This window comes from Plodia interpunctella, chromosome Z (assembly GCF_027563975.2).
Source record: "Plodia interpunctella isolate USDA-ARS_2022_Savannah chromosome Z, ilPloInte3.2, whole genome shotgun sequence".
Classification (NCBI taxonomy): domain Eukaryota; kingdom Metazoa; phylum Arthropoda; class Insecta; order Lepidoptera; family Pyralidae; genus Plodia; species Plodia interpunctella.
Genome location: NC_071324.2, coordinates 10,190,561 through 10,203,976, shown reverse-complemented (window position 1 = coordinate 10,203,976; position 13,416 = coordinate 10,190,561). Strand labels below are relative to the sequence as shown.

The 13,416-nt window shown below is 33.9% G+C and overlaps 1 protein-coding gene across 2 annotated transcripts in view; it reads left to right on the top strand.

The window, feature by feature from the left end:
* The window catches only part of Fhos (Formin homology 2 domain containing), a 57,661-nt gene that overhangs the window by 32,187 nt on the left and 12,058 nt on the right, over window positions 1–13,416 (top strand). For both annotated transcript variants that reach the window (XM_053767862.1, XM_053767861.2), the window contains exon 5: window positions 10,576–10,685. In XM_053767862.1, the coding sequence (XP_053623837.1) occupies window positions 10,576–10,685 (110 nt within the window). The remainder of the gene's footprint in view (window positions 1–10,575; window positions 10,686–13,416) is intronic.

Here is a 13,416-nt window from a genome sequence, read left to right as displayed (position 1 = left end):
ACCAAGCGGGGTAATTTTGAATGCAGATAACTGTATCTCATACTTAATTAAATAAAATGAATGGGCCATACTCAAAGGCCGACTTTAAGCTCAAAGCAGTGTACTGGCTCCGATTAACACTAACACAGATAACGGACTCTGCACAACCATAGATAAATCTCATCTATGAAAAAGAATACAAATATTTGCCAGAGATTGTATCTAATCTAGACATTTTGAATGACGATCTGGCGTTTTACTATAGCTATTACAATTACGACAAAAAATCCCTGTTATTTTCAGTGGGTTACTTCAATAAAAAAATGGTAGTCATATTTTAAAGACATTATACCAAACCGAAAAATTAAACAAAATTTAATGTATAAACTAAACTCGTTTACGTCTTTATTACGGTAACTTCAATTTCATCCAGTCTGCAAAAAATAAATACGTGTTCCTGTTTATTTTATTACGCGATATAAGAAACTAGCTATTGCTCGATTTCGTACGTGTGTAATAATTCCGTCCTCATGGGAATTCCGGGAAATCTATATTTCACATACAAAATTCCAATTTTCCACGCCCTGTAATTTCAACTATGTGTCATTTAACTACGGACGAAAAGAAATTAAAATCAATTATTAATAGATAAAAACTATATTCGCACTTCTCAATAAATATAGGATTGATTGATTCACAACTGTTTCTATATTTTTCGCTTCCCTGGTTCCACGGAGCAGTCAGCGTAAAAATAAAACCTTTCAATTTTGTTAAATTTGTCATAAATATTGTTCTGAAAAAGTAGTTATTTATTGTCCAACCATATAATTTCCTTATAAATATAATTTCCTTATAAAATTATAATTCATATCTTCTTCGAATATCTTCGTAAAAAATACAACCTACCGAAGTATATCCAAATAAAAGGCTTTTCACGGAATGAAATATTTATTAATATTCTTTATTTTTAATATTATATATAATAAAAGCCATCTATTCTGTAAATTTAATTCTTTAGTCATTTGAACACTAATGAGCACGACCCTCAGGTAAGAGGAAGGAATACAAATAGAAGCAGGACGTGAGTAATAAATATACCACACGTTTTGGAAATTTAAGCACTCTTTGTTAGTAACTTCAGTATCGTAATTTATAACATAAAATTGTAGGAAGTAAACTTGCAAATGCCCGGTCTTAATTTATTGTCTTCGATCTGTTTTGTTTCTAAAATTAAAAATAACTAAGCAGTACATAAAAAAATATAATTTCAGTATTCCTTTAATTTGGAAATAACATAGAGCAATAAAAACCACCTCCTGATTACTTGCTGTAAAATCAAAACATACATATAAGCTTATCGCCAATGAATTTCGCATAACACGTGCATATCGCATTGTGTTAACGTTGGTGGATTCAGTCGGCGGACGCGTTTCGGCAATACCACTACATAACACTGGCCTATAGACAACACGTAATCTTCCGCGCCAATTTCAAAAATTTAAATTAAGAACAACGGCTTCCTGAAATAAAAATATTGTGATAATTTCAAGTGTTTTGTTATAAAATTAAGCATTGACTGTGATTTAGTTAAGTGTAATTAAGTGTTTAATATGATTGAGTTGGTGAAAGGGAATGATAAAAGCAGGGTAAATAATGGTGTGACCGTGGTTAATGGGATAAATGTAACAATGAGGGATATGGGGGCAGACTCGTTTGTGTGCAGAGTGCAATATTTAAATGACCTGGATCCGTTCATGGAATACAATGTGAGGGAACCCTCGAGGCCGCTGTATCATACGTTCAATAAGACTATTCCTCTCTCATATCAGATCGCTGCTGTACACCGATTACTCCAAGCGCCACACAGGGTGAGTTCCATATTACAACTTACATACTTCTACGTCATAGCTGTCAAATCGCAAATCTGTCACTTTTTTGGTAAAAAATAGGCATAATTTCTTTAGTAACTACTTCTTTAGTTATTATAGTTAGATCACCCAAACTAACTGGCACCTTGTTTGTTTTTTATGTACTAGCTTATAAGCATTACAAACAAGCAATACAAGAAACAAATAAATAAACATACTTTCGCATTTAAGCATATCGTGGATAGGATTAGGATAGGATACTAGGTCGTTGCTAAATCTTTGAACGTGCTTATATGTAACTACAGTTCCAGTTTGAAAAGTTCTTCTGTGTTTGATGACATTAATGAGGAAGGCTGAATAAAATCTTAAAAATCCCACAGGCTCCTACATCCTCTTTAACTTCACGTAGGCATCAGTATATAAAAAACTCTTCCGTTACTGAGTGACTGACTGACTGGCAGACAACGTAGAGCCGAAACTACTGGGCGTAGGAAGCTGATATTTGGCATGTAGGTATGGGGAGTGTAAGTGAGCACTAAAAGAGGATTTTTGGAAATTCTACCCCGAAGGAGGTGAAAGGGGTGAAAAACTTTTATATGAAAGTTCTACACCGTTGAAGTTAGTGACTTGAAAATTTGGATTTTAGACTTTTTTGATTCGGATTCTGGATTTATTTTCTTGTCGAGATATTGTTTATGTCCATGGCGGAGAAGTGAAGCAGAAGGAAAACATCGCGGGGCAACCTATGATTTTTTGAATTCAAATTCAAATCATTTATTCAGAAATTAGACCTTCACAGGCACTTTTTCTCGTCAATATACTTTATATTTATAGTTATTTCTCACAAGCTACAAACTACTGGCATTTCGGAACGGCGAAATTGCCTATGATTTTATATATAATAGTTTAGAAGTACGTTAAATCCTTGGGGACACATGCACATAAATGCATGTGTAATTAGGAACTCGTACAAGGCAATGTACTGTACTTGCTCCTAGTTAGAAGTTTCCGGAAAACTCGGACCTCGTTATATAATTTTGGTAGTATAAGCAAAGTATTCTATCCAAAATACACAGCGAGCACATTTTTATATAGTTTTGTTTATGAAGACACATTCAGCTATGTTATCCGCAGTAAAAATAGGCGGAAAGGAAAGGAAAACCAAACCGAGTTTCAATTTCGTGAACTGCCATCTAGGAGGTTTAACGCACAGCATACAATTTTAAAATGAACATTCATTGTTATATAATCATCATTATATTAAAACACTTATTATTTAATAATTATTATAAAAACGACAACCTACAAAAGCGCTAAGTCGGCTTCAATCGTCCGAAAACATATAATTTGTTCTAAAGAACCTACTTCGCCAAATTTTGGCGAATGATTACAAAGCTCTCAATGCAAACTAGGCCCTTCAGGCAATGTTCATGCATCCGTGTCGGCATCTGTCTGAGTTTGGCGGCACTGGGTAAACAGCAATGCAATCAGCGAATTCAACAATGTCCGTTAAAAGCGGTAGTGTGTAGGTTGTCACCTACCGGATACATGTCGAGGCGAGTCACCCTCAAAAGGTTCATAAACCCCTGGCCATCTGTAGATTTTGAAACCCATTGAGGGTAGTATGAAACACTAGATGTCAGCACCATGTCGACATGAGGATTATTGTGTACACCTACAACTCTGAAAAAGATACAAGTTTGTCAGATTCCTTTACAATCATACAATACTAACATTATAAATGCTAAAGTTTGTGAGGATGTGTAAAGACCTCCTCCTAACAAATAAATAACATTTGTCTTTACAATGATAATTTATTTACAAAAAACATGAGTTTAAATTTTTTTTACAATGTGTTGTTAAAAAAAAAACTTAATCGTACACGTTTCACAGTTCAGGGGTATACAAATTTAAATAGAGAGTATGCTATCATTCCACAAAACAAATTCGAATAAATAAAAGTAACTTAATCAACTAATTTATTATCTGAGTCTAGGTAGCATTAAAAAATCGTTTAAATTATAATAACATTTATCCATAAGTAAGGTATTTTTTTTAAATTAATTCTGATTTTTATATTGTTGTGGAATATTGTTACAAATTTTTGATGCCATGCATACAATACTTTTACTGAGTAATGCTATTTAGCATTACTAGCATTAGAGTAATGCTAAATAGCATTACTCAGTAAAATTCCTGCTAAAATAGCAGGGTGTAAACATAGTCTATAATTATCCCGATGATTTCTTAACTAATTCCGTAGCTTTGAAACCTCAACTGAGATTTCGCCTATGAGAAAAATCTGTAGTAACTTACATATAGACCTAATATACTACAATTATGCAATTTTGTTAATTAATTTAGGTTACATATTGCATTCGAAGCGCATGTTAATGCAATAGTTTGAATTGTTCACGTTCTATAAAAAACCTGAAGCGTAAAAAATATTCTTCTTTTTTGCACGTTTCAATTTTTGTAACTTAAATCGCCTTGACGTACGAAACTAATCTGAACTAAACGGATATTAAACATACGATTGCAAGGATAAATGTACAATCATGAACAAAAACTTCCACGAGTAACACTAGTCGAGTCAGGTCATCTAATCCGGTTGATCATGGTCGATACTGATGTAATGATCATCTCTTTATAGACTTCAGTCAACCAATCACAGTGTGGTCTTGTGACGCGACAACAACAATAGCGCAATGTGATTTGTGTTTGAGAAGAATACGAGAAAAATCCATAGTTGATTAAATTATTTTCTAACCTGTACTAAGCGTACTAGAAGAGCTGCATTTGGCTAGTTGACTTGATCGTGTTATCTGTGAGTCCTTATTTGAAAAACGTACTTGCGCAGAGACAGGCGATCCTGACTGTACCTGCATCATTTAAAGATTTTACGCCTGTTTCATATTAAATTGGTACATGTCTTATTCGATTATACCGTAACATGGTATAACTCCCTATGTCAGCTATACTAAAGTAATAGGTATCGTACTAAACATCAAGTGTGTAAGTGAGATTTAACTTATCAACTTATCACATGTTAAATAGATATATACCCTTTCTTTAATTAAACAGTTTAAAATATCTAAGAATTTTAGCTAACTCGATGTAATTATCAGTTTATATTTTAAAAAATGTAATTTTAAATTTGTGTTATAATTGCTCAATAAGACAAAGCATATCAAATCAGGTATACTACTAACTAATAGTTGACTGTAAAAAATTGCTTTTGCGTTAGAGTCTTTGCGGGAAGGCGCTCATTTATGTGTGAATTACGTAGTTATAACTTATATATTCTTCTGTAAATGGAGCAAAAAAGAGTTCATACATCTATAAATGTTAGTGTATGCGAATGCTGGAGATGTACCATCAACTAGAAATAGCAGGTTACTCATGAACTATATTCGTTACTCCAAATCTTTGTGCACACATGCAGGTGAGATGACATAATATTCCTTTCCTTTTTTCACATTTCATAAATGAAATTTGTCTTGTAACAAACCGACTTTGAAGTTATTTTAAATTATTTCTGTTGTAATTCTAACTTCAAAGAAAATTGTAATACACGAATATCCTAATAATATCTGTATAAATATTACAAAATCACATTCCAGGCCAAGTATACGTGCAGTAGGCAGATAGCATATAATTAATTAAAATGGTAACGTAACGGAAACTCATTTGTTCCGCTAAATCTTATGTGAATTTACGTATACATTAAAATATGCATAAACATTTATACTGCATAAATGTGAAAGATTTCCTGCCGGTTATTGTTTACGAAATTATATTTATATTTTACAGTCTTTTTCGTCATTTTAGATAAAATGTTTTTAGTAATTTAGTAGTAATTTCGAATGTTTTTTTCAGTTCTAGACTCGATTTTAGAGAGAGTTTTTAAAATTAACGACAAAGTTTATCGGTCCATCCGAACGATAGTGTTAGTTCACAACCAGTTAAAATGTCATTTTTGTAACAAGTCCTTGCAAGGTTAAATGACATAAGACAAGTGACATCACTAACACTCGTAAATCAGTGACAAATATAGATGTGACTATTATTTAGACAAATACACATGTTCGTTACGTGCGAATCGAAATATTATTAGTACAGATACATACATACCTACGTTGTTTAGTTCAGGCTTTACTCTAAAATATATTGGGCAAATATACTTTTTCGATGCACTCGCGTTTACAATTTTGTAAACGTGAGTGCATCGCATTATCTTTGGCCTAACGAATTATTATTGTGCAATGCGTTCTACACAGCGATAACATCAGAATATCGCGAACCATCACATTTGCGTAATTCGGATATTATCTCTTAGTCATTACCCTTATCATTTTCCGTGTTTATTTATTGTTAAATTGGTCGGATAAGACTATTCACAATTAGCCATATGTTACTAATACAAAGTTCATTGACGATTACGATGATGATGATGATAATCTGAAAGGTCAGAACCCCTAGTCCACCTTCCTCAAAGCTAAATGTGCCAAGTGATTAACTGAAAAAAAAATATCATTTTCTGGTGACTATTAGGTAATTATGTAAGATATTTGTTTATTTTTATTTTATAATGGGTATACGTTATTATGGGTTATAGTCAGTAACTTGCACAATCGCATGCAAGCTGACTACACGTGCAAATAGACTGCATGCCACATGCACATGCCAGCTACAGGCATACCAGCTGGTATTACATTATAAAACACGCAGATGACTCAACTACTTAATATAAGAAACGAGGCAGTAGTATCCCAGACACGAAGTCTACTAGGCGCTTATGAAACGAGAGCAGTTACTGAAATACCCCGGCTGTTGTCACCGATGACTAAAATGCTGCAGAATTACTCATAACAATTCGTGTCATGTCAAATAGCATCATTGTCCCACGGTTATTTAAAATGTTTCCTTGGAATATAGATAAGTACCGCAAAAATTGCTAAATGTCTCATGAATGAGATGAGCTCATTTCGACCTGAACCTTAAACTGGTTGATTAAAAAATATACATAGTATACGTTTGGTTTGGTAAGTACAAATATTTTCTAAACGGCTTAATAGATATAAAATTGCGACTTTCAGCTGGTCGAGCATTTTGTGATCATTAAAATTGTATGAATTTGTGTAAAAAGGTTTTGTAATGAATTATAAGTATATCATAATAAGTACAATATGATATAATGCCTGCTTTATTTCGTCATCTAAATCTCTGAAGTGCTGGTGTATAAAAGACTAGCGTTTGCCCGCGGCTTCGCCTGCGTGAATTTCCCACAGGAACAAGATTATTTTTCCGGAATGAACGGAAATTCCCCTTAATTACAAAAATTTGAAGAGGTAATATTGCATTACAATATTAGTTAGGATTAGGCTAAAAATGAAAACAATTGGTAATTTTTGTATTCATTTTTAATTATATTTTTCGTTTTACGTTTTATTCAATGGCCAATAAATTCTATGAAAATGGATGCTAGGTTATACACTATCCGCGATTAAGGTACTAATATTCAAACATACATTGAAAAAGCAGATTATTCACACACAAAAATAGATTTGTTTGATCATAGTTCGACGAAACCACCGTTAACATGAGGCGATTCATTTGCGAAATTATTTATAGATTTACCAGTATGACTAGCATTTGATTGCGTGATAAAAATCCATATAAGTTCTTATATTAAGATCTAAGAAGATCAATGATCATGTTGTTTCTATAGCTATGTCATGTTTACCAACCAAGGATTTTGTGACCAATCAATTAATAGGGCTACCTACAATTTGATTGGTCAAAATCCATGATTTCCTATTTTGATTGCTCATAAACCATTTATGCTGCTAAAGTTACGCATCGAAAAAGATCTATCGCGAAGCATAACCACAGCACATAGTTTGTGTTCAAAATGTGCGAAGTGGAGACGACAAAATTAGGAAAGCGGCAGTTTAACAGCAGGTCGGCAGGAAGTTCAGAGAGAGACACTCACTAGTATGACATAGAATATTCGTCGAACCACTATATGTATACTCAACATTATCTACCGGACTAATTAGGTGTCAATCTAGACAGGCCCTGATTAACCTTAGGTTAATTAGACTGCAGCTTAGAACGCGAAGATCTGAATAGGGGTATTGAAATAGTACCTACACAAACACTATTGGTCTGGCATAATTGTATGTAAGTACATAAGTATTTCAAGTTTTCAACTGGACCCGACATAAAACACCTGAGATATTTGTAACTGAGAATCCCTGATTTAAAGGTAGGCACATGTGGTGGTTGGAAGTGAAGACTGACTTGTCTTCAGGCAAACGAAATCGAGAGCAGTGAACGACTAATAAAACAGACGAGCTCGAATCTCACTTCCGATGACTAAATTTAATTCGTTAACTACCCACAAAACTCTCAAAGTGGGGCACAGATTTAAAGAAATTGATTGATTTGATACACGACCATGATGCTTTTGAACTACCAAATTCACATATACCTATATTATTATATTACATGTACTTCCAGAAGTTATTCATGGTGTAGGCCCTATAGCGCCTTATTATGTCCGGGTTATCTATTTTTCCTATATCGTGTAAAAAAGAGAAAAGGTGTAGACGCAAATTACATCCTATGTGTTTTATGTTCCATTGTAGCCCCCCCAGTACTTAAATAATCTTTCACTACCTAGTTACCTCACTCTCAACCTCGGCTGTTCCCGGTAGTATTCAGGGTTACACCTAATTTCATATTTACATATCAATTGTAATATCAGTATAGTCATTTTAAGTAGTCTTCACAGAGTAATAACATTATTTATAGTTCGTAATACCGACCATAATCTATGAATCTACGTCCCTAATATTTTGATAATTTATGAAAAGTCTGCGGTGAAGTTTGTTGCGCCTATCTTCTTCACCTGCGCTTTGGAAGTGGGTAGTAAACTTTGTCTGAAGTACACTTTTGACCACAAAAAGTGATGTAAATAACATCCTAAGTTAAATAATGAATTTTAAATTTTAATATCAGTGAGATGATAGTAAACGTTGTGAATTAGTTCCCGAAACTGGACGAAACTGGACGAGCAAGAGGGAAGAGACATGGCTATTTCCAGTTCGCTCCAGTTTACGAAGTGAGTTGGCGGGTTGCCAGCCCGTGATCTTGCTATTCCGCAACAAATCGCATAAAGTCCGTGCGTTTTGTATGTGCATACAATGTGTGCGCACTAATTATAATCTAAATTGGAAAAAAAATGCCGAATTAACATTTATTTAAAACTATGAGAAGAAACTGAAGAAAAATGTCCCATCAAATCGTGTAGTGTGAAACTAGAACAAACTCAATGAGAATGTCGTCACTGCACATTCAGTCAACAGTTTTAAGAACGGATTACGAGTAGACAAAATCTCCAAACTTCAAGATACACACGCATAAGATAAAAAAAATAAATTAAAATGTTATATATATAATTATTTCGTTCTTACACTTTTTGTTCATGGCTTTTGTGATAAATCACTATTTCATTTAGATTCCAGTACAGATCTTAGATAATATATATACTATACATATATACTTAGCAGATATTTCAGTGGAAACTTTATTTGTAGCATGAATAGCTCCTCCTCTATTTTAAAATATATTAACACGCTTATTTTGTTTTCACAAAATTTAATTTCGCCTTCCATAATTGTTTTGTAATATTCACTAAATCCCAAGAATATGTTCGTAGAATTCCGAGAAGTAGGCCCTCAGACTAAAAGAGTACTCTAACAGGTAAAAGTACATTTTTACCTGTGATTACACAATACCAATCCTTACCTATTGTGAAGGTCGCAGATTGGGTTATTTAAAAAATGGAAATTAGCTTAAATAACAATAGTAATTCCAAGATAATGTATATAACGTTCTAGATAATTCGGGCATTTCAAAATATTAATTGATGCAGATAGTGTGCAATGTGAATGCATGCCGCTATAAATTGAAGAAAATGCTTGAAGAAGATACCACCAACACATTAATAAGAAAGTATTGAAATTACTAAACACGATCATTTTAATTTTCGGTATTTCGTTTTATTTTAGTTATTTCCTTATTTCTGATTAAATAGAACATTTATTTTTATAGGTCGTCTTTTGTTTTGCCTTTTAGAGTGATTTATCATATTTATTAGTCTAGCAAGTTTGGGCAAAACTAGTTAAACCTCGAAGAAGAAAATCCTGTTGGACCAACTAATTAGACCATTCCATGGCGTCAAGTAAGCGGCCTTTTTTCAACCACGCGATTAGAAAAACTTTGTTTATCGAGAACGCCATCTACCAGTGGATATTTGTAATAAAACGAACTTGCGGGGAAAATTTAACCGCATACGCAGCTCCCGCCTTCGTTCCGCCAAGAGCAATCTGCGTGATTCCAATCTGGTATTGACATTATTAAGAGTATAACAAAGATGGAGTTCTAAATATAAATATATCTCTTCATGATCTGGTACTTTCTTGCGTTCAAAGAAATTCTTCCATATGTTAGGAGTATTTCCTCTTCCATATATTAGGAATCTTTTATCTTGAAATAATCAATGAAAAACCATTCATGAATCCGCCAAAGTTTGGCGAACTGTTCCGAAAAGTTTTGAATAAAAATATTCTGCTATGCTTTATTATATACTACACGTGTAAATAAAAGAAAAGAAAATATACTTAGTTACTATTACTAAGAAAAACTACCATTGTTGCAGTTGGACGATGCGACTCTTCAAGTTTTTAAAGATGGAGACTACGGGCCGTACCTGGATCTGGACTCCACGCTGGGCGAGCAGGACGAAGAATTGGAAGGTTTACAAGATAAGTGAGTACAATTATCTTGCAGCATTATAAAATATGTCATATAGCGTTAAATAAATATCAAATCAATACCCGGAACTAGGAAACCACCAGATCACATAAGATAAAAAATAGTTCACGAGGTAACCTGAATTTTCGGCCGCGTGAATTAATGTGCTGGATCTTGTTGTGATCTATTTGCAGCGTGCCAAAGGAAAATGATCTCGACATTTTAATCCTAATGATATTAGAAGGTCGGACACTTTCGAAAGATGAGATTCCTTATTTGAGTCAGAAAATTCTTTATCCGGAATAACAATCGTCGGTACGATATGCCTACGAGTAATTAAATGGAACTTCGTGAGGAAAGATGTCTTATTAATGTGAAAATTCATCGATGCCTGTTAGTTCGGTTCCTTGTTCATTCAAAATTTTGCTTGGTTATTTTTTCAATGCGAACCTATTTCATTTGAATATTCATAAATACCCATAGCGTTGTTAGTTCGACGCCAGTTATATCAACAGTTACAATTACAATACAAAACAATTTTTTTAATATATAAAATTATTCCCTCTATTCTGTAGCGATAGCAGAGAGAGAGAAAGAAGTGTCATATCTATCAAAGAACCTCGCATACCATATTTCCATACATAAGACCTGTACAAAGATATGTGGAGGATTCATTGTATCCTAGCTAATAGTCGCAAAACTTATACAACTTTAACTTAAACTTTGACTCAAACGTTTGTCTTAAAAAGATTTTAAGAAATTATATGTAGACCTATTTAAAAACACAAGACATAAATTCAAAACAAACAAAAATATGAATGGAGTTGGGTATGTGTGTGTTAAAATGTTATGCGCATATCCTACTGCAGTTGCAGCTTCCGTACATTATCCCATCAACTCGTTGGGGGAGCGAGGAAGTCGACAGATTGTTTAGGGAGACCAAAATGACATTGACTATAATGATTACATTTTATATCGAAAAGATCCATTGTACCGAATCCGTATTACGAAGGGAATAACGAAAATGCAAAAGGGATCTAGGCACACCTTAAAGGTACACCTAGTAAATAAGTATTATGCCAAACTAAATGAAACAATTGAATTAACACGTGAAGTGCAACATTATCATCATCAGACGACCTCTTTGGTGTGAGGTCACTATAACACTCGTCCGCTACCAGGCAAAAAAAAAGTATTTGTTTTCGCAGTTTTCGCAGACATTTGCCTGCAATTCTGGGTGTTTATGTCAGCTGTTGAATTTTGTGCATTAAAAAAAGCTTCATGACGTCATGAATATGAATGCAATCAGAAATCAAAATAATAAGAGACTATTGTTTGTAATCAGAATTTTTGTTAACAAAAAATATTTAGTTGGCGGTAGTTGTAAAGTCATCCACTTAAAATATCATAATACCTACCAATATTTTTTTCCTACTTACAAATGGCAAGTCTAACCTACAACACGCTCGGAAATAATATTGTCAAATCGATGTAAGTAATTATCGAACTAAGTATAAACATTGTGCCGTAGAAAGTCTAGAAAACTATAGGCAGCGAAACCGTGAGTGTTTCTATCGAAGTTTTTTGAATCGCTCACAATTTGTGCAAAAAGTCTCGTTCGAAAACAATGAACTTGTCAGCTGCAATACAGTGTGTTTCAAAAAGGTAACAACAACTATTCGGGTTAAATCATAGTGCCAATAATTTATAGTCTCCATTGTTTAATCTGAAGAAGCTCAAACACCCACTGGTTCGTAGCCTGTTACATTGGTAGTAAAGCAAATCCAGTATGGTCAGTCACGGAGTGGGTGACCATACCGGCGCCAACGCCCTAACAAGTGAAATATAGCTGAAATAGTGAACATACTTAAATGAAGCATAAATCATTAGAAAATGAAACAGGAAACAGCAGCATAGTGACGTGAAATTCACAAAAGGTGTTTTTTTTTATTTAAAAAAAGTTATGACATCATGATCTTGAACTTGATAAAATTGTTGAGCGTGCAAATAACGTAGGTTAGATCAAATAAATGTGACGAATGGATTGTTGACACTGGAACCGGGACTATTTAGGTCGATTTGCCCCTATCCTCATTTCGTGTGCGGCCGCCCGCGTTAACACACGTTGCCCAGTCCTCTTTCCTGACTTCGGGAGTCCGGTAAATCAAAACCTAATCTAAAATGATAAATTTATCCACTTCTTTGAATTAATTCAAAGGTACAAAAGTTTTAAATTTACTGCCATATTAAATTAACAACCCCTATTTCGAGATATTCTACAATATTTCTAAATTAATACACGTTTTTTAAAAAGTACCATTTATTCACATTGTATTAACAAACTATTTATTATTAATATATATATTTAATATATATTAGTATTACAATCAGAACGTGAAAAAACAAGTAAATTTCCCATGCGTTACTTAGCATCATCCCGTAGTATCCTCCGATGCGTCGCATTTTCCCAGGCTTAGTTTAGAAAATGAATCAATCAGATGAGTTGTGGTGGTGGGCTGACTGTGACGCGCCACGGGCAGCCCAACGCTTGCTCGTGCCGACTCAACTCTCCATGGATTCCGGCTTCTGCGAGGAATCCCTTGACGAGGAAACGGAAAATGAAGAAGAGTGAGTGTTATGAGTGTGCAACGAAACCTCCCAAAGGACAATCAGTGTGGTGTCTGTGATTTATCGTTAAATTTTGATGATTTTTACCAGCTATAACGTTTGTCAAGTAAATAAGACT